This window comes from Miniopterus schreibersii (assembly GCF_964146895.1).
Source record: "Miniopterus schreibersii genome assembly, chromosome: 8".
Taxonomy (NCBI): domain Eukaryota; kingdom Metazoa; phylum Chordata; class Mammalia; order Chiroptera; family Miniopteridae; genus Miniopterus; species Miniopterus schreibersii.
The window spans coordinates 30,951,415-30,970,906 of NC_138109.1; the positions used below are offsets into that span (position 1 = coordinate 30,951,415).

General features: G+C 41.1%; 1 protein-coding gene across 1 annotated transcript in view; it reads left to right on the forward strand.

Annotated features, from left to right (window-relative positions):
* The first annotated feature begins 1,926 nt into the window (after nt 1-1,926).
* RNF11 (ring finger protein 11) overlaps nt 1,927-19,492 on the forward strand; it is a 39,204-nt gene continuing 21,638 nt past the window's right edge. Inside the window, exon 1 of the mRNA XM_081144750.1 lies at nt 1,927-2,579. Coding sequence (XP_081000876.1) covers nt 2,457-2,579 — 123 coding nt within the window. The 5' untranslated portion in view covers nt 1,927-2,456. The remainder of the gene's footprint in view (nt 2,580-19,492) is intronic.

Genomic DNA, 19,492 nt, shown 5'->3' on the forward strand with positions numbered 1-19,492 from the left:
GAGCAAAGGTGGGGTTGCTGTTGGCTCACTGAAAAGTCAGAGGAAAGGGGGCCTTGGAGACAGATTCAGGGGGTTAGCCTGGTAGGAGCTGCCACTGCCCATTAACTCCCCCCCCCCCAGTTGCAAATCTCGTGGGGACCCTTAAGAGTTTAGGAGAGAAACGTAAAGATGCTTGCCTGCCTGAGAGGGAAAGCATGTGCTGGGTCCTTTTTCTTGAGGGTGATGATTCAGAGGCAAAGTCTTCTTTAAGAAGCTGTTGCAATAGTTTAGAGGATACAAGGAAAATGGCAATGGGGGGAAAAAGACATTTGCCTGAAATTTTCTCCCCAAAAGACCCAATGATTATACTTTTCCAAGTTAGAGAGAATTAAGCTATCATTTTGCGGTATGTGTGAAAGATTCTGATGCAAACATGGCATAAGTTTTACACCTTATTAGGTGGGAGCTATTAATGGGAAGGGAGGCAAGTCTTGGAGCAGAGGGAATACAGCAAGAGAATTAAATTTAATATGGGATATGAGTGCCTTTAAATAAGATAGTGATTTTGTAGAATAGAGACTCGAAGAATCCTTTCAGATCCTCACCCAAGTGGTCTAATTACTACTCTCCCCTGAGTCTTCTAAAAACCTTGGGTGGATGAGACAGAGGACTCGTCTCTTTGTCTTCCCAGCTGGAGCCTGAGCTCCATCAGCAACAAGCCAGGTCTAGTAAATCAGTTGTCCTAGTGCTTAACGGAGCGTCTGGAGCCTATAGGATTAATTAATTAATTAATTAAATCAGTAAATGGTGGATAAAAGAGAGTCAAGGCCCAACTCTGTCTTCTTGTTGCATGAATATTAGAAGCCTTCTCATCTTTCTTGTTCCCTTCCTTTGCATACATTGCTTTTTGAGTTTTGTTCATTCAACCAAGAAGAGAGCCTGCTCTACCTCAGGCAATGTGCCAGGCCTTGTGCAGAGGAGGGACAGATGGTTCAGCTTGATCAGACTGTGACAGAGAAAAGCCCAGGTACTGAAAGCACAGAAGAGGCGACTACCCGAGGCTGGAGGGTCAGGAGAGGCTTCCCAAGAGAAATGAAGTTGAGCCCAGGAAGGCTGAATGGGAATAATGGTTGGCCTGAGGGAGGGAGGTCTGGAGTGAGTTTCTGTTAAATAATAATAATATGAGTAAAGGCCTCAACCAGTTTTCTAGAGAACCGCAAGTATTTAGCCAGCCTAGAGTTTAGAATGTGTGAGGAGGCAACGGTGCTAATGAGATTAGGGAGGTAGGCAGATTTGTAAACCATTTAAGAATTAATACTTAGTCATAACCGTATTGGGAAGTTATCGAAGGTTTTAAACAGAATGACGATCAGATTTGCATTTTAAAAGGTAATGCAACTGTCAATAGTGGACTGGACGGGGCAACGGTGAATGCAGGGAGAGCCGCGGCGAGAGCAGCGCGACAGCGCGCGCGCGAAATGGTGGTGGCTTCGCCCGGCGGTGGGAAAGCGAAGAGAACAACCTAAGATACGCAGCTGGAGGAAGACTCTCTCTGGCTGTGATGTAGGAGGATAGGAAGCGACTGGATAGGGAAGGTTCATGAGCGAGCTTGGACTTTAAGGGATAAAGGGGAAGCCATTAACATTCTAACAGGAGTGATGTTGACGTTCCGTGGGAGTGGTATATTCGGATACAGGTTCATAAACCTCTGGGCAGAAGGCGGTGAGGAGACTGTCCGGGCAGTGCGCAAGCAGGAGCTGAGGCCGCCGGGGAGGGAGAAGCCGCGGCAGGGAGACGCCGGAAACTTCAAAGGTGTGCAGTCAGGTACCGAACCACCCGAGCGTCAGCAGAGACGGACGCAGCTCCGGGAACAGCTGAGGAAGCTCGGGGGTGGGGGTGGCGCAGCCCGAGCTGCCCACGCCTCCCGGCGCCGGGGGCGGGCCCAGAGCACGCACGGCGGCGTGACGCAGGGCCGCAGCTGGCCTCGTTTTGGCCGCCGCCGCCGCCGCCGCCGCTTTGAGGCGGAGTAGGATGAGGCCCGCGGCCGCGGCTCCGGCGTCTGCAGGGGCAGCGGCAGCTGAGGCAGCAGCTGAGGCAGCCGCGACGGCCGCGCCCCCTCCTCCTGACCTGGATTAGGCCCAGCAGCTCCGTGGCCGCCGCCGCCCCGCGGGGGGGCGGGGTGGGGAAGTGTTTCGTCTCCCCGCCCGCCCCCCCCACCACCTCAACGCCTCGCTGGAGGCTACTGCCGCGACCCCAGCGGAGCCCGCGGCCCAGCCTTGAGCCCCCACCCCCGGGGGCTGGCATGAGCGGCCCTTCGGCGGCGCCGGGGGGCGGGGGAGCCGCCGCCGCCTGAGCCCCGGCCTGCTGCCCGACCCCACCTCGCCGACCGAGGCTGACCGCGGAGCTTACGAAAGACCCCGCCACTGCTTTCTACCCTTCCCCCCACACCCCCCAATCACACACCCTAGCCCCGGAAGATGGGGAACTGCCTCAAATCCCCCACTTCGGATGACATATCCCTGCTCCACGAGTCTCAGTCCGACCGGGCTAGTTTTGGCGAGGGGACGGAGCCGGATCAGGAGCCTCCGCCGCCATATCAGGTAGGGGAGGGTGTGTGTTGGGGAAGAGGGGGTGCGAGGATTAGAGGCAGCTTCGGCCGAGATTGAGGGGGCTTCGAGACTGTCACTGCCCCTTGCGTCGGCAAGGCTTGGTCTGGGGGGCGCGTTGACCCGCTTAGGGCCGGATCTGAGGCTGGTTGCTCCCCACTCCCAGAAATGGGGGGATCCTTCACCTCGTCTCAAGCACGGTGTGGGTATGGTACTCCGTCCTTGAGTTGTGAGAGCCTAGTATGTGGTCATATATCCCCACGGCCAGCTGCTGGTGGTTTGCTTGTAGAGTTGGGAGTGACATTTTCCTGCCTTTATGCCTGAATCGAGATTTCCTCATCGCACTGCCAACAGGATTATGGGTTCTGGATGGGTGATTGCCCCCCACCCCATTTATGTTTTTGTGTGTGATTATCCTCTTCTCCCTCCCTCTTCTCCTCCTTTCCTGTTTGTATTAACTGGATCTGGTAGGTGTTCATTTTTCCTACTTGGGAGAAGATCTTCAAGTAGTGATTTTAGTCCCACCATTATCAAGTTAGTTGTTTGTGTGTGTGTGTATTTTAAGTTACTTGTTTACATATGTATATATTAATTTTTAAACCCCTCCTCCTTTACTCCACCCCATGACACACCTTTTAAACACTCTGGCTTAATAAAACCTGATTATCTTGAACTTTGGAAACCTTTAGACATGACTTGATAAATACCTTCTGTTACTTGTAGTTCTCCCTTTGTATCAAAGACTTTGTCCTAAATAGTTTCGTTTCTTTTTGTGCAGCAATCAGGATCCCCAGATGTGTTTGCACAATTAATAAAGAGCTAAGCCCTCTTGAGAAATCTCAAGGTAGATATGTAGATGTTATAATTCATAATATATTCAAACCTTTCCTCTCCTTCAGTTTTAAGTGATGTTGGTTAAAAACTTTTTTTCTAGAAAAACTTGCATAGTTAAGTGACTTAATTTTTTTCCTGAGGGGGTTTAGTTTTCTTAATTGGGCAGTCTCCTTTGTTATTTCTTGGTGACATCATTATCTAGTGTTATTCTTTTCTCATTCCTGTGTAAACCAGTGTCTCATGACACCAGAAAAACCTGATCACACAAGCTGGTTTTCTGAATAAAACCCTTCAGGAGCTTTTCATAAATACCAATAAAGTCCAGTCTTAATTGTGGCGTACAGAAGCCTCCATGACTTATCTCACGTTCTGTATCCCAGGCTTACCAAGTACACCAGCCTATTCATATCTCTCTGCCTTTGCTCCAGTTGCTCTCTCTGCTTGGAGCCAGCCCTTCCCCCAAGGTCAGCCAGGTGAACATCTAAACCTCTGATGACTGCTCTCCTGTCACCTCATATCTGGAGTCTCTGCATTCCCCTCCCTCCCACTCTGAATCCATCACTCCCTTGTTTGTGTCCCCCTGAGCCCTCTACACTTCCACAAACAGCACGTATAACACTTGAGTGTTAATATCCTTGTTTAGTTAGATGTGTGTCTCATCGTTAGGGCATTTCCCTCTTCCCACAGTGTAAACTGCATACAGGTAGGAACGCTGTGTCTGTCTCCTGTTTGCTGTTGTATCCCCAGCATCTGGCTCATAGTAGATACCCTGTAACTGTGGGATAAATGAAGACTGTAAGCCTTGAGAACAGGATACATGTCCCCAGTGCTTTGTGCAATTTCTGGCACAGAAAATCACTTCATTGTTGAATGAATTAATGACTTTGAATTTGGTGTTATGTTTTGTAAGTTTACATACCCATTTCTGCCAAAGAATTGTCATAGGGGAAGTCTCTTAAAAAATCCAAGCTAAATTTGGATGTCTTTCTGTATCTTTGAAGCAACTAAATTGTTTATATTTCACTTTTTGTTTCCCTCAAAGTACTATAAGACTATGTATGTGCTTATTTCAGTTTCATGAGCAAATTTTTGTAGAAGTATGGATTTTTACTTCAAAATCTCCTTTCATGTTCTTAGCCCCTTTCCAGGCAAATTGAGTATCTTTGACTTACTGCCCTTTTTCTCTTATCCTTATGATAAAGTGTTGAGAATTGTATTTGTCTTTTCCAGGAGGACTAGATGATAATGAGAGGTGGGTTTTATTTTTTTCGTATCATGGAGTAACATTTTTTGAAACACATTATTTGTGACAGTGGGAATTTTTTGTGGTTGTCCTTTCCTGAAATGAATGACCCAGATGCTGATACGCAAATTTGGTTGATATCAACTGAAAGAAAATAATTTCTTAAAAATGGGAACATAAAAAGAGAAATTTTAGTAGGAAAAATTTTGTTCCCCATGAAGGAAATAAGATTTTTAGGAATGGTTTATTTAGATGACCTGAGATCCACCAATCCAAGGTAAATGATTAATATTTTCAGTGAAAACAGCAGTAACCTTTTTTCCCCTTAAATAGTATATAATTAGCAGAGTTACAGAAATACTGACTAATTTCTTTAAAGGATAGTCTTAGCTGCACTAGGATTAAATTTTTTTTCATAAAGGAAATAGCTGAGTATAAAGGAACACACTGGTATTTTTCTGTAGTGAAAAGAGGTTTTTGTGTTTGTGTTTCACAATGTAAATATATGCTAAGAGCTCCAAGTTCTGGTTATTTCTTATTAGCAGGATCTGAGAGATTTTTATTTTGTTTAAAAGTAAGCACTGTACCATTACAGTCAGAGGAGTTTCTTTTGTAGCTTCCTAACTGGTCTCTCTTGCCTTCCCAGTAGGTCTGTTCTTTTTTTTTCTTCTTTTTTTTAAGATTTTTTAATTCATTTTTAGAGAGGAAGGGAGAGGAAGAGAAAGAGAGAAACACCGATTGCCTCCTGCACGCCCCACTACCAGGGATAGAACCCAAAACCCAAGCAGGTACCCTGACCAGGAATGGAACCAGCACTAGCAGCCCTTTCATGCATGGGACAGTGCCCAGCCAACTGAGCCACACTGGCCAGGGCCCAATAAGTCTTTTCTTAACTCAGCAGCCAGAGTGATTCTGATAAAACAGATCATGACACCCTGCTTAGCCTTCTGTGGGTTCCCATTTCATTCAATATAAAAGCCAAAGTCCTTACAGTGTCCCGTAAACTCTACAATCTACACCCTCTGCCCCACACATACCTCTCTACACCTCTACTACTCTCCCCAGTGCTGGCTTCCCTTTAGCCTTTCTGGCTTTCTTGTTCCTAGGATACTCCAGGACCTTTGCCCTGGTTTCTGTTCCTGGAGTGCTCTTACCCCAGGTATCACCATGGCTGACTCCCTCACCTCCTTCAAGTCTTTACTCAAATGACACCTTCTTAAACCCTTTCTGACCACCCTTTTTAAAATTGCAGCCTGCCACAACATCCTGGAATTCTTCATTACTCTGTTTATTTTTTGCCCCCATAGTATTTATCACTAACACTCTATCTTTACTTACTATGTTTATTTTTATTATCTGTCTCCTCCCACTAAGTGGTAAACTCCCAGAGGAAAGGGGATTTTTAAAAAATACTGTTTTACAAGTATCTAGAACAGTGCTCAGCACACATTAGGCACTCAATTATTGGTTGAATGAATTGATTTCTTTTAAATGAGTTAATGTATTTATTTTGAGGCAAGTGCATTTGAATGTCTTATAAAAACTATGTATATGCCTAGTGCCTTTTTTTCTTCATCATGGATCATTTTTAAGGAATCAATTCTAAAAATAAAATCTCAATAATATTAAATATAGGAATGGGTTTAAAATAATTTAATTTAGAGTTTTGTTCACCCTGTATATATTCTATAACAAAATGTTTATTTCATAAGAAAGTACTTGAATGCTTGTTCCTAAAGAAATGGGAGGGAAGAAGTTAGAATTTTGCTTGAATTAGAAGGTAAAAACAAAGAAATTTAGCATGCCCTCTATTCTCTCTTTCTGGAGTGTTTAGAAAGAATACAAAGGAAATCTGCCCATCAAGGGCTGTCTTAGAAGGGTTGTGAGAGGGAGGATAAGTCATGATAAAATAGAAGGAAAGGGACTGGTAGGCAGCCCAGCACCCAAAGGTATATGTGAACAGGTTGAGGTACTACTGTTACTCTAAGACCCTGTTTGTTATAAGCTAATTCAGGAGTGGCATTGTATTAAAAGAGCTTAATACTTCATTGAACAACAACAAAAGCCATTTAACAGTATTTCTCTCTGGTTATATATATAAATATTGGTTTCTCTCAGTTTTGTAGCAGTTATGTAACTTGAGATTTACTTATCTTTTCCTCCTGTCCTATACTTTGTGATTAACACATTTGAGATTTTAAAATCAGAAGCAAAATTAGTTATTGTTAATACAGCAGTGAATGCAGGTGTAGCTCTGTTTTTGGAGTCTGATAGATCAGATTTCATATTCTGGTTGTCACATGTAAAATATGAAGAGAGTTTATTAGATTATGTTGTGTTTTGAGGAGCTTCTTTCTCAAATAACAAAACATAACATTTTGGGTATTTCAAATTGTGACTGAATAAAGCTTTCTTCAAGATACTTTAAAAAAAAAAAGGCATGATCCCTTCTTTACAACTCATTAAAAGTAAACCCCATCCTTTAAAAGTCTATAATATAATCACTATAATATAGTGCTTATTTTAAAGCATTCAGAGTGATAATAATATATTAATATCTTGTTTTTCTGATACCCTTATGAAGTTAAATTCAGGTAATTGAAGATTTCTTTATGTTTTAAACAATGGTATTTTTTTTACCATTGTGGCGGAAATTACCCCAAAACGCAGTTCACATATCTTGGTCTTATGAACAGATTATTTAACTTTAAAAAAATGCCCTATGTATGAAATTTTATCCTTCCCCTCTTAGAGTTCTACCTTTTCACTGAGTTGCAGATCAGCTCCAACTTTTTTTTTTTTTTTTAAACATATCTTTATTGATTTCAGAGAGAGGAAAGGAGGGGGAGAGAGAGAGAAACATCAATGATGAGAGAGTCATTGATCGGCTGCCTAGCCCGCAGCCCGGGCATGTGTCCCAACCGGGAATTGAACCCCGATCTCCTGGATCCTAGGTCGATGCTCAACTGTTGAGCCACGCCCGGCTGGGCCCAGCTTCTTTAATAAAGCCTTCCCTGACCATTTTCCCCCCTCACTCCTGAATTTGTTTGTATTATTTATCTAGAAATCATATTACCTCATAAATCAGCTCTGATACTTTAACAATTATTATCATTCCAGATTTCAGTTTCCTTAAAAACTAGAATGATGTAAAATTTTAAATTTTCTTAGTGGAGTAGAATGGTATCTTACACATTGTAGACACCCAATGACTATCTTAGAACTGTGCCATCTCCCTTTTACTGTCACCCCATAATTGAGGTCCTCATTACCTCACACAGTAACCTATTTAACATCTCTACTCCCCATTCATTTCATTCATTGTTGCTAGAGAAATTCTTTCCAAATCAGATCCCTTGCCTCTTAGTCCTTAATGATTCTTCATGACTCGTCACTGAAGAGCTCTGTCTTAAATCTCTGTCAAAGTCATAATCAGGCTCCTTATATACTTTCCCAGTTTTGTTTTGTTTTTAAATCCTCACCTGAGGATGTTTTTTCCATTGCTTTTCAGAGCGAGTGGAAGGGAGAGAGAGAAACATCGATGTGAGAGAGAGACATCAATTGGTTGCCTCCCACACATGCCCTGACCGGGGCAGGGGATGGAGCCTGCAACCGAGGTACATGCTCTTGACCAGGAATCCACCCTGAGACCCTTCAGTCTGCTCTAACCACTGAGCAAAACCCTCCAGGGCGCTATTTGATTTTAATTATAACAATGTCACATCTCCTTTACTGGAATCCAAGTCTGATGATTCATCTTTGCATGGCTAGAACTATGCTTTTCACATAATAGGCATTGTAAATGTAAAAATCAGTTCTGTTTTTCTGTAAGAGTATAGCTTCTTTTAAAAAAGATTTTATTTATTGATTTGAGAGAGAGAGGAAGGGGAAGGAGAGAGACACTGATTTTGTTGTTCCACCCATTTATGCATTCATTGGTTGCTTCTTGTATGTGTCCTCACTGGGGGTCAAGCCTGCAACCTTGATGTATGGGAATGACGCTCTAGCAGACTTACCCGACCAGGCTGGTTGTTTGCTTCTATATAAATTTTTCCCAGAATCATGTGTTTTAGTGTTTGGTCTTTGTACTTTAAAGGGTTCTGCTATTTTCCTCTCCCACATTAACTATTTTTATTTGACTATTCAGTTTTGTCCTGTTCACTTTAGTTTATAAAGTGCATGAGATTTGGGAAAGTTAATCTCTCTATATAGTTTTGATTCAAGTTTGGTTTGTGTTCTATGTAGTTCAGCTTGCCTTGGTCTTTTTAAAATGAATAAGCGAAGATTAATTGTTTGCTTATTTACTTACAATCTTTGTTGCGGGGGTTTTGTTTATTTATGCCTGATCTCCCACTCTAGATGTCCTTTAATTAAGGCTCATTCTTTGCCGTTAAGCATGTATGTACCTTTAAGAGTAGGACAGTCTGTGTGTCACTTTAATTGTAGAGCTAATTATAGGGTAACTTGAGAAGATGGGATAATAAGTTACTTGGTACATAAGATCCAAAAACTTGACTTTCTTTAAAAAAGAATAGGCTGGAACAAATTTCCAGAAGTCAATTCCTTACCAGTAACTTTTAATAATGAATTTAACAGACACTTATGATAGTGCTAACATGCTCAGAATTCAGGATTTTTGCAATTATAATATAAATGAAGTTAAGAGTGAGGTGATGAAGATACTAAAGACTCACAGAAAGTAGAAATGTGAATGAAAGGTGTAAGGAAAAGCTGATTTATAGACAGCCAAAGTGTGTGTTTTTAATGGTAGAAGAGCTTGCTATGTGCAGTTGAGAAGTAAAATGATAAGGGAGAACTAAATATATTTTCTGCTCTTGGAGAATCTGCCTGACCTTTTGATTTTGACATTCAGTTTGGCTTTATGATATGTTGCTTTTGAAGTCTTAGAAGAGTTCCTTTATTTTAACTGATTATGAGTACATGAAGTTCAGCCCTGTCCACGTGGCTCAGTGAGTTGGAGTGTTGTCCTCTATACCGAAAGGTTGAGTGTTCAATTCCTGGTCAGGGCACATAGCTAGGTTGTGGGTTCCATCCGTACTCCCTCCCCCCGCCCGCACATTGGGACACATATGGGAGTCAATGGGTCAGTGTTTCTCTCTCTCTCCTCCCCCCTTCCTCTCTTTAAAATGAATTTAAAAACAACGATATATCCTCGAGTGAGGATTAAAAAAAAAAAAAAGAATACTTTAAGTTCAGTTTAATGTGAATGCACATATACCTGTCTTTTAATTAAATAGCAAACCTTGAGTGTCCTCCCAGGGGCCAGTTGAGTAATTGTCTTGTTACTTAATCCAGAGAGCATACAGTAAGGTAACTAAGGGATCTGAAAGTGTGGGAAATAAAGCAGTCCTCCAGGTATATTTGTTTCTAAATTTATTAAAATTTTCTGAATTTCTTATGAAGCTGAATGGCTTTAAGAAGAATGAGACTTTTATAACTGATCCAGCTAGTTAAAATTACATATAATTTTGTATAACCACTTAATTATATTTGGGGGGGGGATGACAATTTACCATAACTAAGATTCAAGGCTTTAAGGCTAAAAAGCAGGAGGCTTGATAGCTATTTTCTATCAGTCAGCAAGTATGTGTTAGGCACCAAGGGGAAAGGACAAGATTAATGTATATACACAAAGCTTTTATTAGTTCAGTGTAAAATAGTATATAATCAAGTATTACATTGTTGTAAACTTTGAAGTTGGAGGATCAATTTGTGATAAAGCAGTGAATCACAAATTTACTTTTTTAGGTTCTGAAGACTTTAAATGAAGTCTTATGTCAACATCAGTGTAAAAAGTAAATAAAAGCAGCCCTGGACAGTGGCTCAGCGGTTAGACTGTCAGCCTGCTCACCAAAGGGTCGCGGATTCAATTCCCTGTCAAGGGCACGAACCTGGGTTCGATCCCTGGCCCTTGTCTAGGTGCATGTGGGAGGCAAGCAGCTGATGTAAGATCTCTCTCACATTGATGTTTCTCCCTCTCTCTACCCCTCTCCCATCCTTCCTCTAAAAATCAATGGAAAAAATATCCTCGTGTAAGGATTAAAAAAAAAAAAAGAGTAAAAACAAAAGAGCTGCCCTTATTAAACTATGAGTGGGGTAGCCAAAAGAATAATGAGTAGGTGGTGACCATGAATTGTATAATCTTATACAGTTAGAGTGTAATATACAGGGTGGGCAAAAGTAGATTTACAGTTGTAATACAACTACTGCAATAATAAATAATAATACAAGAATAAACTGTTGCATACTCACAACTGTAAACCTACTTTTGCCAACCCTGTATATGTGTGTATAAACCTTTTTATTGCTTACATACAATAAACAGTATATCTTTAATAGTATCTTAATAGCTTAATGAACTTTTACATATTAGAACCACTATCAACATATAATAGCCTATTTCCACCCCCCAAAAGACTCCCTCATACCCCATCCAACAGTCGATACCTCTTCCCCAAAAGTAACCACTATTTTGACTTCTTATAACCATAATTTTGTCTAGTTTTGAAGTTAAATAGAATAATTTGTTCAGCATTGTGAAATTCATTTGTGTTTTTATATGTATGTGACAGTAGTTAATATTATTTTCTATTGCTGTACAATATTCAATTGTATAAGTATATATTTTTTTATTCTTCTGTTGATGTACATTTGGGTTGTGTTAATTCTGGGCTGTATAAATCTGCTCTGAACATTCTTTTTTTTTAATTCTCACCTGAGGATATTTTTTCCATTGATTTTTTTTTTTTTTTTAGAGAGAGAGAGAGACACATAGATTGGTTGTCTCCCACACACTCCCCAATCAGGACTGGGGATCAAGCCTGCAATGGAGGTGTGTGCCCTTGACTGGGAATTGAACCTGCGACCCTTTGGTTCATGGGCTGACGCTCTAACCACTGAGCAAAACTGTGCAGGGCTACTGTGAACATTATTTTTATGTACATAATGTATATAAGCACCTGTTTATTTTCAGTATATATCCAAGAATGGAATTGCTTTGTAATGGAGTAGGTATATATTTAGTTTTTCCCACATTTTATTACAGTAATTTTCAAAAACGCAGAGAAGTTAACAGAATTGTTTGGACATCCATGTTCCCACTACTAAAATTCTGCAGTTAACATTTGCCATATTTGTTTTTGTTTTTTTAAGATTTATCTTTATTGTTGAAAGTATTATAGGTATCCCACTTTTTTCCCCCTTTGACCCCCTCCACCTTCCTCCCACCCCTTCCCCAAGGGCTTTACCCCATTATTGTCTGTTTCCATGGGTTATGCATATATGCATATAACTTCTTTGGTTAATCTCTTCCCACCGCTCACTCCCCTTCCCTCTTTCCTCTGAAATATGACCGTCTGTTGCATGCTTCAATGTCTCTGGTCTGTTTTGTTTGTCAGATTCTTTTGTTCGTTAGCTTCTTAAAGGAGACCCTTCAACTTTTCCTGTAGTGCTGGTCTGGTGGTAATGAACTCCTTTAGCTTTTTCTTATCTGTGAAGCTCTTTATCTGACCTTCAGTTTTAAATGATAGCTTTGCTGGGTAGAGCAATCTTGGTTGTAGTTCCTTGTTTTTCATCACTTTGAATATTTCTTGCCACTCTCTTCTGCCCTGCAAGGTTTCTGTTGAGAAATCAGCTGACAGTCATATGGGTGCTCCCTTGTAAGTAACTAACGGCTTTTCTCTTGCTGCTTTTAAGATTCTCTCTTTGTCTTGAACCTTTGTCATTTTAATTATGATGTGTCTTGCTGTGGGCCTCTTTGGGTTCCTCTTGTTTGGGATCCTCTGTGCTTCCTGGACTTGTAAGTCTATTTCTTTCCCCAGGTAGGGGAAGTTTTCTGTAATTATTTTTTCAAATAGGTTTTCAGTTTCTTGCTCTCTTTCTTCCCCTTCTGGCACCCCCATAATACGAATGTTGGGCTGCTTGAAGTTGTCCCAGGCTCCTTGCACTATCTTCATATTTCTGGATTCTTTTTTCCTTTTGTTCTTTTGGTTGGGTGTTTTTTGTTTCCTCATATTCCAAATTGCTGATTTGATTCTCAGCATCCTCTACTCTGCTGTTGATTCCCTGTAAGTTATTCTTCATTTCAGTTCCTGTAGCCTTCATTTCTGATTGGTACTTTATTATGTCATTGATGATCTCACTAGTTTCCTTAATAATCTTACTAAGATCCTTGAGCATCCTTATAACCATTATTTTGAACTCTGTATCTAGTAACTTGCTTGGCTCTATTTCATTTAGTTTCTTTTATGGAGATTTCTTCTGTTCTTTCCTTTGTGACATGTTTCTTTGCCTCCACACTTTGGCTTCTTCCAGGTGTTTGTTTCTGTGTATTAGGTAGAACTGCTGTGTCTCCTGGAATTAGTAGAGTGGCTTTGTGTAGTATGTGTCCTGTAGGGTCCCGTGGCTCAGCCTCCCCAGTCACCTGAGCTGGGCCTTCTAGGTGCTCCCCTGTGTGGGCTGTGTGCACTGTCCTGTTGTAGTTGAGCCTTGGTTGCTGTTGGCGTTGCTGGGAGAAATTGACCTCCAGGCCAATCGGGTGTGAGGACCAGCTGCAACTACAGCCAAAGAGCTGCTGTGCTGGAGACACCCCTATGGAGCAGGACTTACTTCAGTGGAGCTTTGGTGTTCAACAAGTGTGCCCCTTGAGTGTATCACTCGTGGATGTGGTAGGGTTGTAATCCAGAGTGATCGAGCCTGACCACCAGGTGCATTGACTCTAGGGCCTCTTAGGAGGTGCAAAGTCAGCCTCTGCCTGTGCCTTGCCCAGGGCCACCCAGCATGAGCTTCAGAGAAAACGTTAGATGTCTGCTACTTGTGCTGGGATTGGAGGTGTCCAGGAGAGGCCAAGCTATGAATCAATGCAGGCTGCCACTAGTGCTGTGCCTGGGGCCACTTATCAAGAGGCATGGGGCACACTGAGGCCAACTGCTGCTTGTTTGAGGGATTTTAGGAGAGTCCTGAACCTGAGGCTAGAGAGGCCACTTGCACTGAAAACCCACTGGAAATGGCTTGGATGAGCTTGCAAGTAGGGAGGGGTGGGGTCTTCAGGAAGCACCACGGCTGGCAAAAGTTGTGAAACAGGTTGCTGGGGATTCACAAATATGGCATCTGCCTGAGGGCTCTGTTGGGGGAGGGCTCGCCAAAGGAGCAGTGGCCTCTGCCAGCTCTTCTGTATGGGAGAAAGCTGCCCCTCCACCTCTTGTCCCAATCTCAGGCAAGTTAGTTCCTCCCCAAATGTCCCAGGTTCCTGTGAAGCGGCTGCCCAGCACTGGAGCTCTGAGGGAGTGATTCTGTTTACGTTTGTGTGCCGGCCCTTTAAGAGGAACTACCTGGGACTTCAGCATCCTCTGCTCACTCAGCCACAATCCCCGCTGATTTTTACAGCCTGAAGTTGTGAGGACTTCTCTTCCTGGCACTGGAACCCTGGGCTGGGGGGCCTGATGTTGGCTGGGAGCCTTTGCTCCTGCAGGAAACCTCCATGGCAGAGATATCCCTCCCGCCCCCGTTTTTAAACTGCAGCACTGGGTGTGGGACCGTCACCGTCCCTCTCCGCGATTCAGCCCAGATTCTGCCTTGAGTCTGCGCCACTCCTACCCATCTCGATGTGCTTCTTTAGTTCCCTTGTTGTGGGACTTCTGTTTAGCTAGATTTCAGGAGGTTCTGAATGATGATGGTTCTGTATTTTAGTTGTAATTTTGATGTGGTTGTGGGAGACAGCGGGTACCGCTGTTACCTACACTGCCATCTTGTTGCCATATTTGTTTTAACATATCCATCCCTCTATCAATCCATCCAGTTTTTTGATGCATTTCAAAATAAGTTGCTAAATCATTTTCCAAAGTGGTTTCACCAATTTACACTCCTATCAGCAATGTGTGGGAGTTCTATTTACAGTACATCCTTACCAGCATCTGGTATTGTCCGTCTTATTTTATTTTATATTTGTTTATTGATTGATTTTTATTGATTTTTTTTTTTTTTTTTTTTAAGAGAGAATGAAACATCAGTTTGTTGTTCTACTTAGTTATGCATTCATTGGTTGAATCTTGTATGTGCCCTGATTGGAGATTGAACCCACAACCTTGGCATATCGGGATGATGCTCTAACCAACTGAGCTACCCCATCAGGATTGTCAGTCTTAGTTTAGACATTTTGATAAATGTGTAGAAGTATTTCATTGTGGTTTCAATTTGCACTTCCCCAATAAGAAATGCATCCAGTATGCATGCTAATAGGTGTTTTTTTGTGGCTGGGCTCTTTCACTTAGCATGTTTTCAAGATTCATCTATGTTGTAGCATGTGTCAGGACTTCATTCCTTTTTAAATATATTTTTATTGATTTCAGAGAGAGGAAGAGAGGGAAAGAGAGTTACCTCTTAACATCGGTGATAAGAGAGAATCAATCATCGATTGGCTGCCTTCTGCACTCCCCCTTTTGGGGATCAAGCCTGAAACCTGGGCATGTGCCCTGACCAGGAATTGAATGATGACCTCCTGGTTCATGGGTCAATGTTCAGCCAGTGAGCTACACCAGCCGGGCAAGACTTCATTTCTATTGTGAAATATTTCATTGTATGGATCTACCTCATTTTGTTTAGCCATTCAGTTTATGAACATTTGAGCTTCTGCTTTTTGGCTTTTATGAATGCTGGTATGAATATTTGTGTACAAGTTTTTATACCGATGTGTTTTCATTTCTCTTGGTCACACACCTACTAACGGAATTGCTGTGTCATGTAATTCTATGTTTAACCTTTTGAGGAACTGCCAAACTGTTTTCCAAAGCACTTGTACTATTTTACATACCCCTAGCAGTGCTCAAGGGTTCCAATGTCTGCACGTTGTCGCCAAAACTTATCTTTTTTTTTTTTAAATTAGAATTATAACCATTCTAGTGGCTGTAAAGTATCTCATTGTGGTTCTGATTACATTTCTTTAAAGGCTGATAATGTTGATCATCTTTTTGTGTGCTTGTTGGCCATTTGTATACCTTTGGAGAAATGTCTGTTCAGATCCTTCGCCTGTTTTTAATTGGGTTGTCTCTTTATTATTGAGTTCTTTATATATTCTAGTTCCTCGTCAGATACATGATTTGCAACAGCTTTCTACCATTTTGTGAGTTGTCTTTTTAGTTTCTTGATGGTGTTATTTGAAACACAAAAGTTATGAATTCTGATGAAATTCAGTTTATTTTTTTCTTTTGTTTCTTTAGCTTTGGGTGGTTATGTCTAAGTTTAGCCTAGGGTCACAAAGGTTCACTCCTATGTTTTCTTCTAAGTTATTTTTGGCTCACACAGTTAGGGTATGTGGTCCATTTGGAGTAAATTTTTGTGTATTGTGTAAGGAAGGCCCAAATTTATTCTTTTGTGTGTGACTGTCCTCTGTTACAGCACCATTTGTTGCAAAGAGTATTCTTTCCCCATTGTCTTGGCGTTCCTCCCCAAAATCAATTGTCCGTAAGTTTAAGACTTTATTTCTGGACTCTTCAGTTTTGCTCCATTGATCTGTATATCTATCCTTAATGCTGGTACTACACTAGCTTTGTAATAAGTTTTGAGAACAGGAAGTGTGAATCCTCCAGCTTTGTTCTTGTTATTCAACATTGTTTTCACTATTCTTAGTTTTTTTGTAATTCCATATAAATTTTAGGATCAGTTGTCAATTTGTACAAATAAGCCAGCTGGGGTTTTGATAGGGCTGCATTTGAATTTTTTATTTTTTTTTTAATGAATCTACATTGAAACATCATTATCAACCAAAGTTGATAGTTTACATTAGGGTTTACTCTTGGTGTTATATATACCCTATGAGTTTGGACAATGTGTAATGACATGGTCCCACCATTATAGCATCATACAGAATAGTTTCCTTGCCCTAAAAATCCTCTGTGCTCCACCTGTTCATCCTTTTCTCCCCTTAACTCCTGGCAGCCAGTGATCCTTTTACTGTCTCCATAATTTTGACTTTATGAGAATGGCATATAGTTAGAATCATACAGTAAGTAGCCTTTTCAGATTGGCTTTATTTCACTTACTAATATGCATTTAAGGTTCCTTTAGTAATATGCAGTTGAGGTTCCTCCATGTCTTTTCATGACTTAATAGCTCTTTAACACCAAATAGTATTTCATTATCTGGATGTACTACAGTTTATTTATTCATTCACCTTTTAAAGGACATCTTGGTTGCTTCCAGCTTTTGGCAGGTATGAAAAAAGCTGCTAAACACATCCATGTGCAGGTTTTTGGGTGGACATAAATTTTTAACTCCTTTGGGTAAGTAGCAAGGAACACAATTGCTGGATCATATTTGGTAAGAGTATGTTTAATTTTGCAAGAAATGTCAAACTGTCTTCCACAGTGGCTGTGCCATTTTGCATTTCCACCAGCAATGCATGAGAGTTCCTGTTCTACATCCTAAATAGTATTTGATGTTGTTAGTGTTTGGGATTTTCACCAATCTAATAGGTGTATAGAATGGAATTTTTTTATTTGCTTATTTTAATTTGTAATTCCCAGTGTTTCTCAGTGTGAAAGCCCCCGCTCCCCTTTAGGTGGAACAGGATGGCAAGAGGTGAATGGCATTGGATATTTTCCCTTTCCCCACATGGAAGGCTAGAACCAGCTGGATTTTATTATTACCCTTTCCTCAGGTTAGCATCTGTTAAACCCCAGCAGGTTGGCTCTAGCAAAATAGTATCTCCTGAGGGCAGGCCTTATTAGCGTAGAATGCTCTGGTATATGTCAAAGTGGTTCCCCCCCCCTTTTGGAAGCACGAGGATATTTTTTTTGATATTCACTGAGGATCTGGTAGAGCTTTTGGAGATAAAACTTACAAAAGTGTAAATTACCCCTGGAGTTTTTAACTCAGACTTGTCCTTTCTGAGCCCCCAGCAGTCCATCAATTTATAGTTCAGGTTTTCCTATCCCAACGCCGGTTCTGCTCATGGTTCCTGATCCAGTAAGTTGTGATTTTCTGTCTTTAATTTTTGGATCAGTAGTCTGCACTGTGACCTCACTTCTCTGATTGATCAAGAAGAGTTGTTGATTTTTCAGTTTGTTCAGCTTTTTGAAATTTGTTATGGTAGAGTGGCGACTTACAAACTCCTTACAGGCCAGACCAGAAACCAGAAGTTTTTTATTTTCGTAATATTTCTGTGAAAGTGATTATTGTTTTTCCCATCTTATAGATTTGCAGTACAACTGGGCATCTTATGAGAATTGAGTTTTAGACAGTAGAGGTAATTGTGCAGTGTGGCAAAGGAATTGTAGAAGAATAAAAGTAGATATGATACCCTAGATTTGGCTCAAAGGCAGTCGTGGAACCTGGGAGTCCATTGCAGTAGAGTGAAATCTACCAGAAAACAGGATATTGGGATACAGTGATAACTGAGGTAACGAAACATCTTTATAATGAAGTGGGTTGGTTAAAAATATTTTATAAATCATAATGGTAGGTTTCATATTGCACAACAGTGTTCTGCTAAACTGACAAAAATATCTCTGTGTATAACATCTACTTTGTCACTTGAAGATAAGCAGAACTGCCAATCAGCAAAATGCTAAAGTTAGCAAAGTGTGTTTTTGGTGTTCCCATGTCCTCTTCTATATCCTCAATTGCTGATTCTCCTTTTACCTTTTTTTTTTTCTCCCTTAAGTGACCAGGGCTTCCTGTCTAACCTTTCTCAAATAAAAATAAAATATGGTACATTTAGCCTGGCCGATGTTGCTTAATGTTTGAGCATCAACCCATGAACCAGGAGGTCACCGTTCGATCCTGGTCAAGGCACATGCCCAGGTTTCGGGCTCAATCCCCAGTAGGGGGGGGTGTGTAGGAGGCAGCTGATTGATGATTCTCATCATTGATGTTTCTATCTCTTTCTTCCTCTCCCTTCCTCTCTCTGAAATCAATAAAAACATATTTTTTAAAAATATGGTACATTTATCATTAATTGATATTAAAGCACCAATTCCTGTCAATTAATTGTAGTACAGCAGGTCCTTGAATAACATCGTTTCCTTCAATGTGGTTTTATTATAACATTAATGAGAGAGAAAAAAGGATTCCTGGCTGGGGCCACTATCTGTGCGGAGTTGGCACATTCTCACTTCTGCTTGGTTTTCTCCGGGTATTCCAGTTTCCTCCCACATCTAAAGATGTGCACTTTGGTGAATTGGTGTGTCTCAGTTGTCCTAGAATGAGTGAGTGTAGGTATGTGTGTGAGTGGCCCTGCCATGGAAGGGCATCCTGCCTGGGGTGGATTCCTGCCTTGTGCCCTGAGCTGCTGGGATGGGCTCTGTTCACCCAGGACCCTGAACTGGAATAAGTGGATTGGAAAAGAATTCTCTTGTTTTTATTAATCTTTCTTAAAATGTATGGAAAGCATATATTTATTCAATGTTTAAGTGTTTTAGGTCTATTTAGAAGTTTGGTGGTGTTTTTGTAACCCAAAATATGCCATAGGAATTTAATTCTTGTTTATATCGATTAGCCTATGGTAAAATTGGTTTCTTTATACTGCATTATTTCGTTTAAAGTTGCAAATTCCCAAAACACATTAAGTGGGGACTTACTGTCTGGTGTGTATGTGTTTTATTTAGCATTATCACCACTGGTCATTCGTATCCTAGTTTCTTGCCTTTTACTGTAATTGTTTTAAAAATGTAGAAAGTATAACAGTAGTAGATTTGGAGCTAAGAGAGTCCCAAAGCTATAGGGTAATGGAAGAACAAGGATATCTAAAAAAACAGGACAGGACTCTGAAACAGTAAAAAAAGAGGATGGGGTATTAAAATCACACAGAGAATCT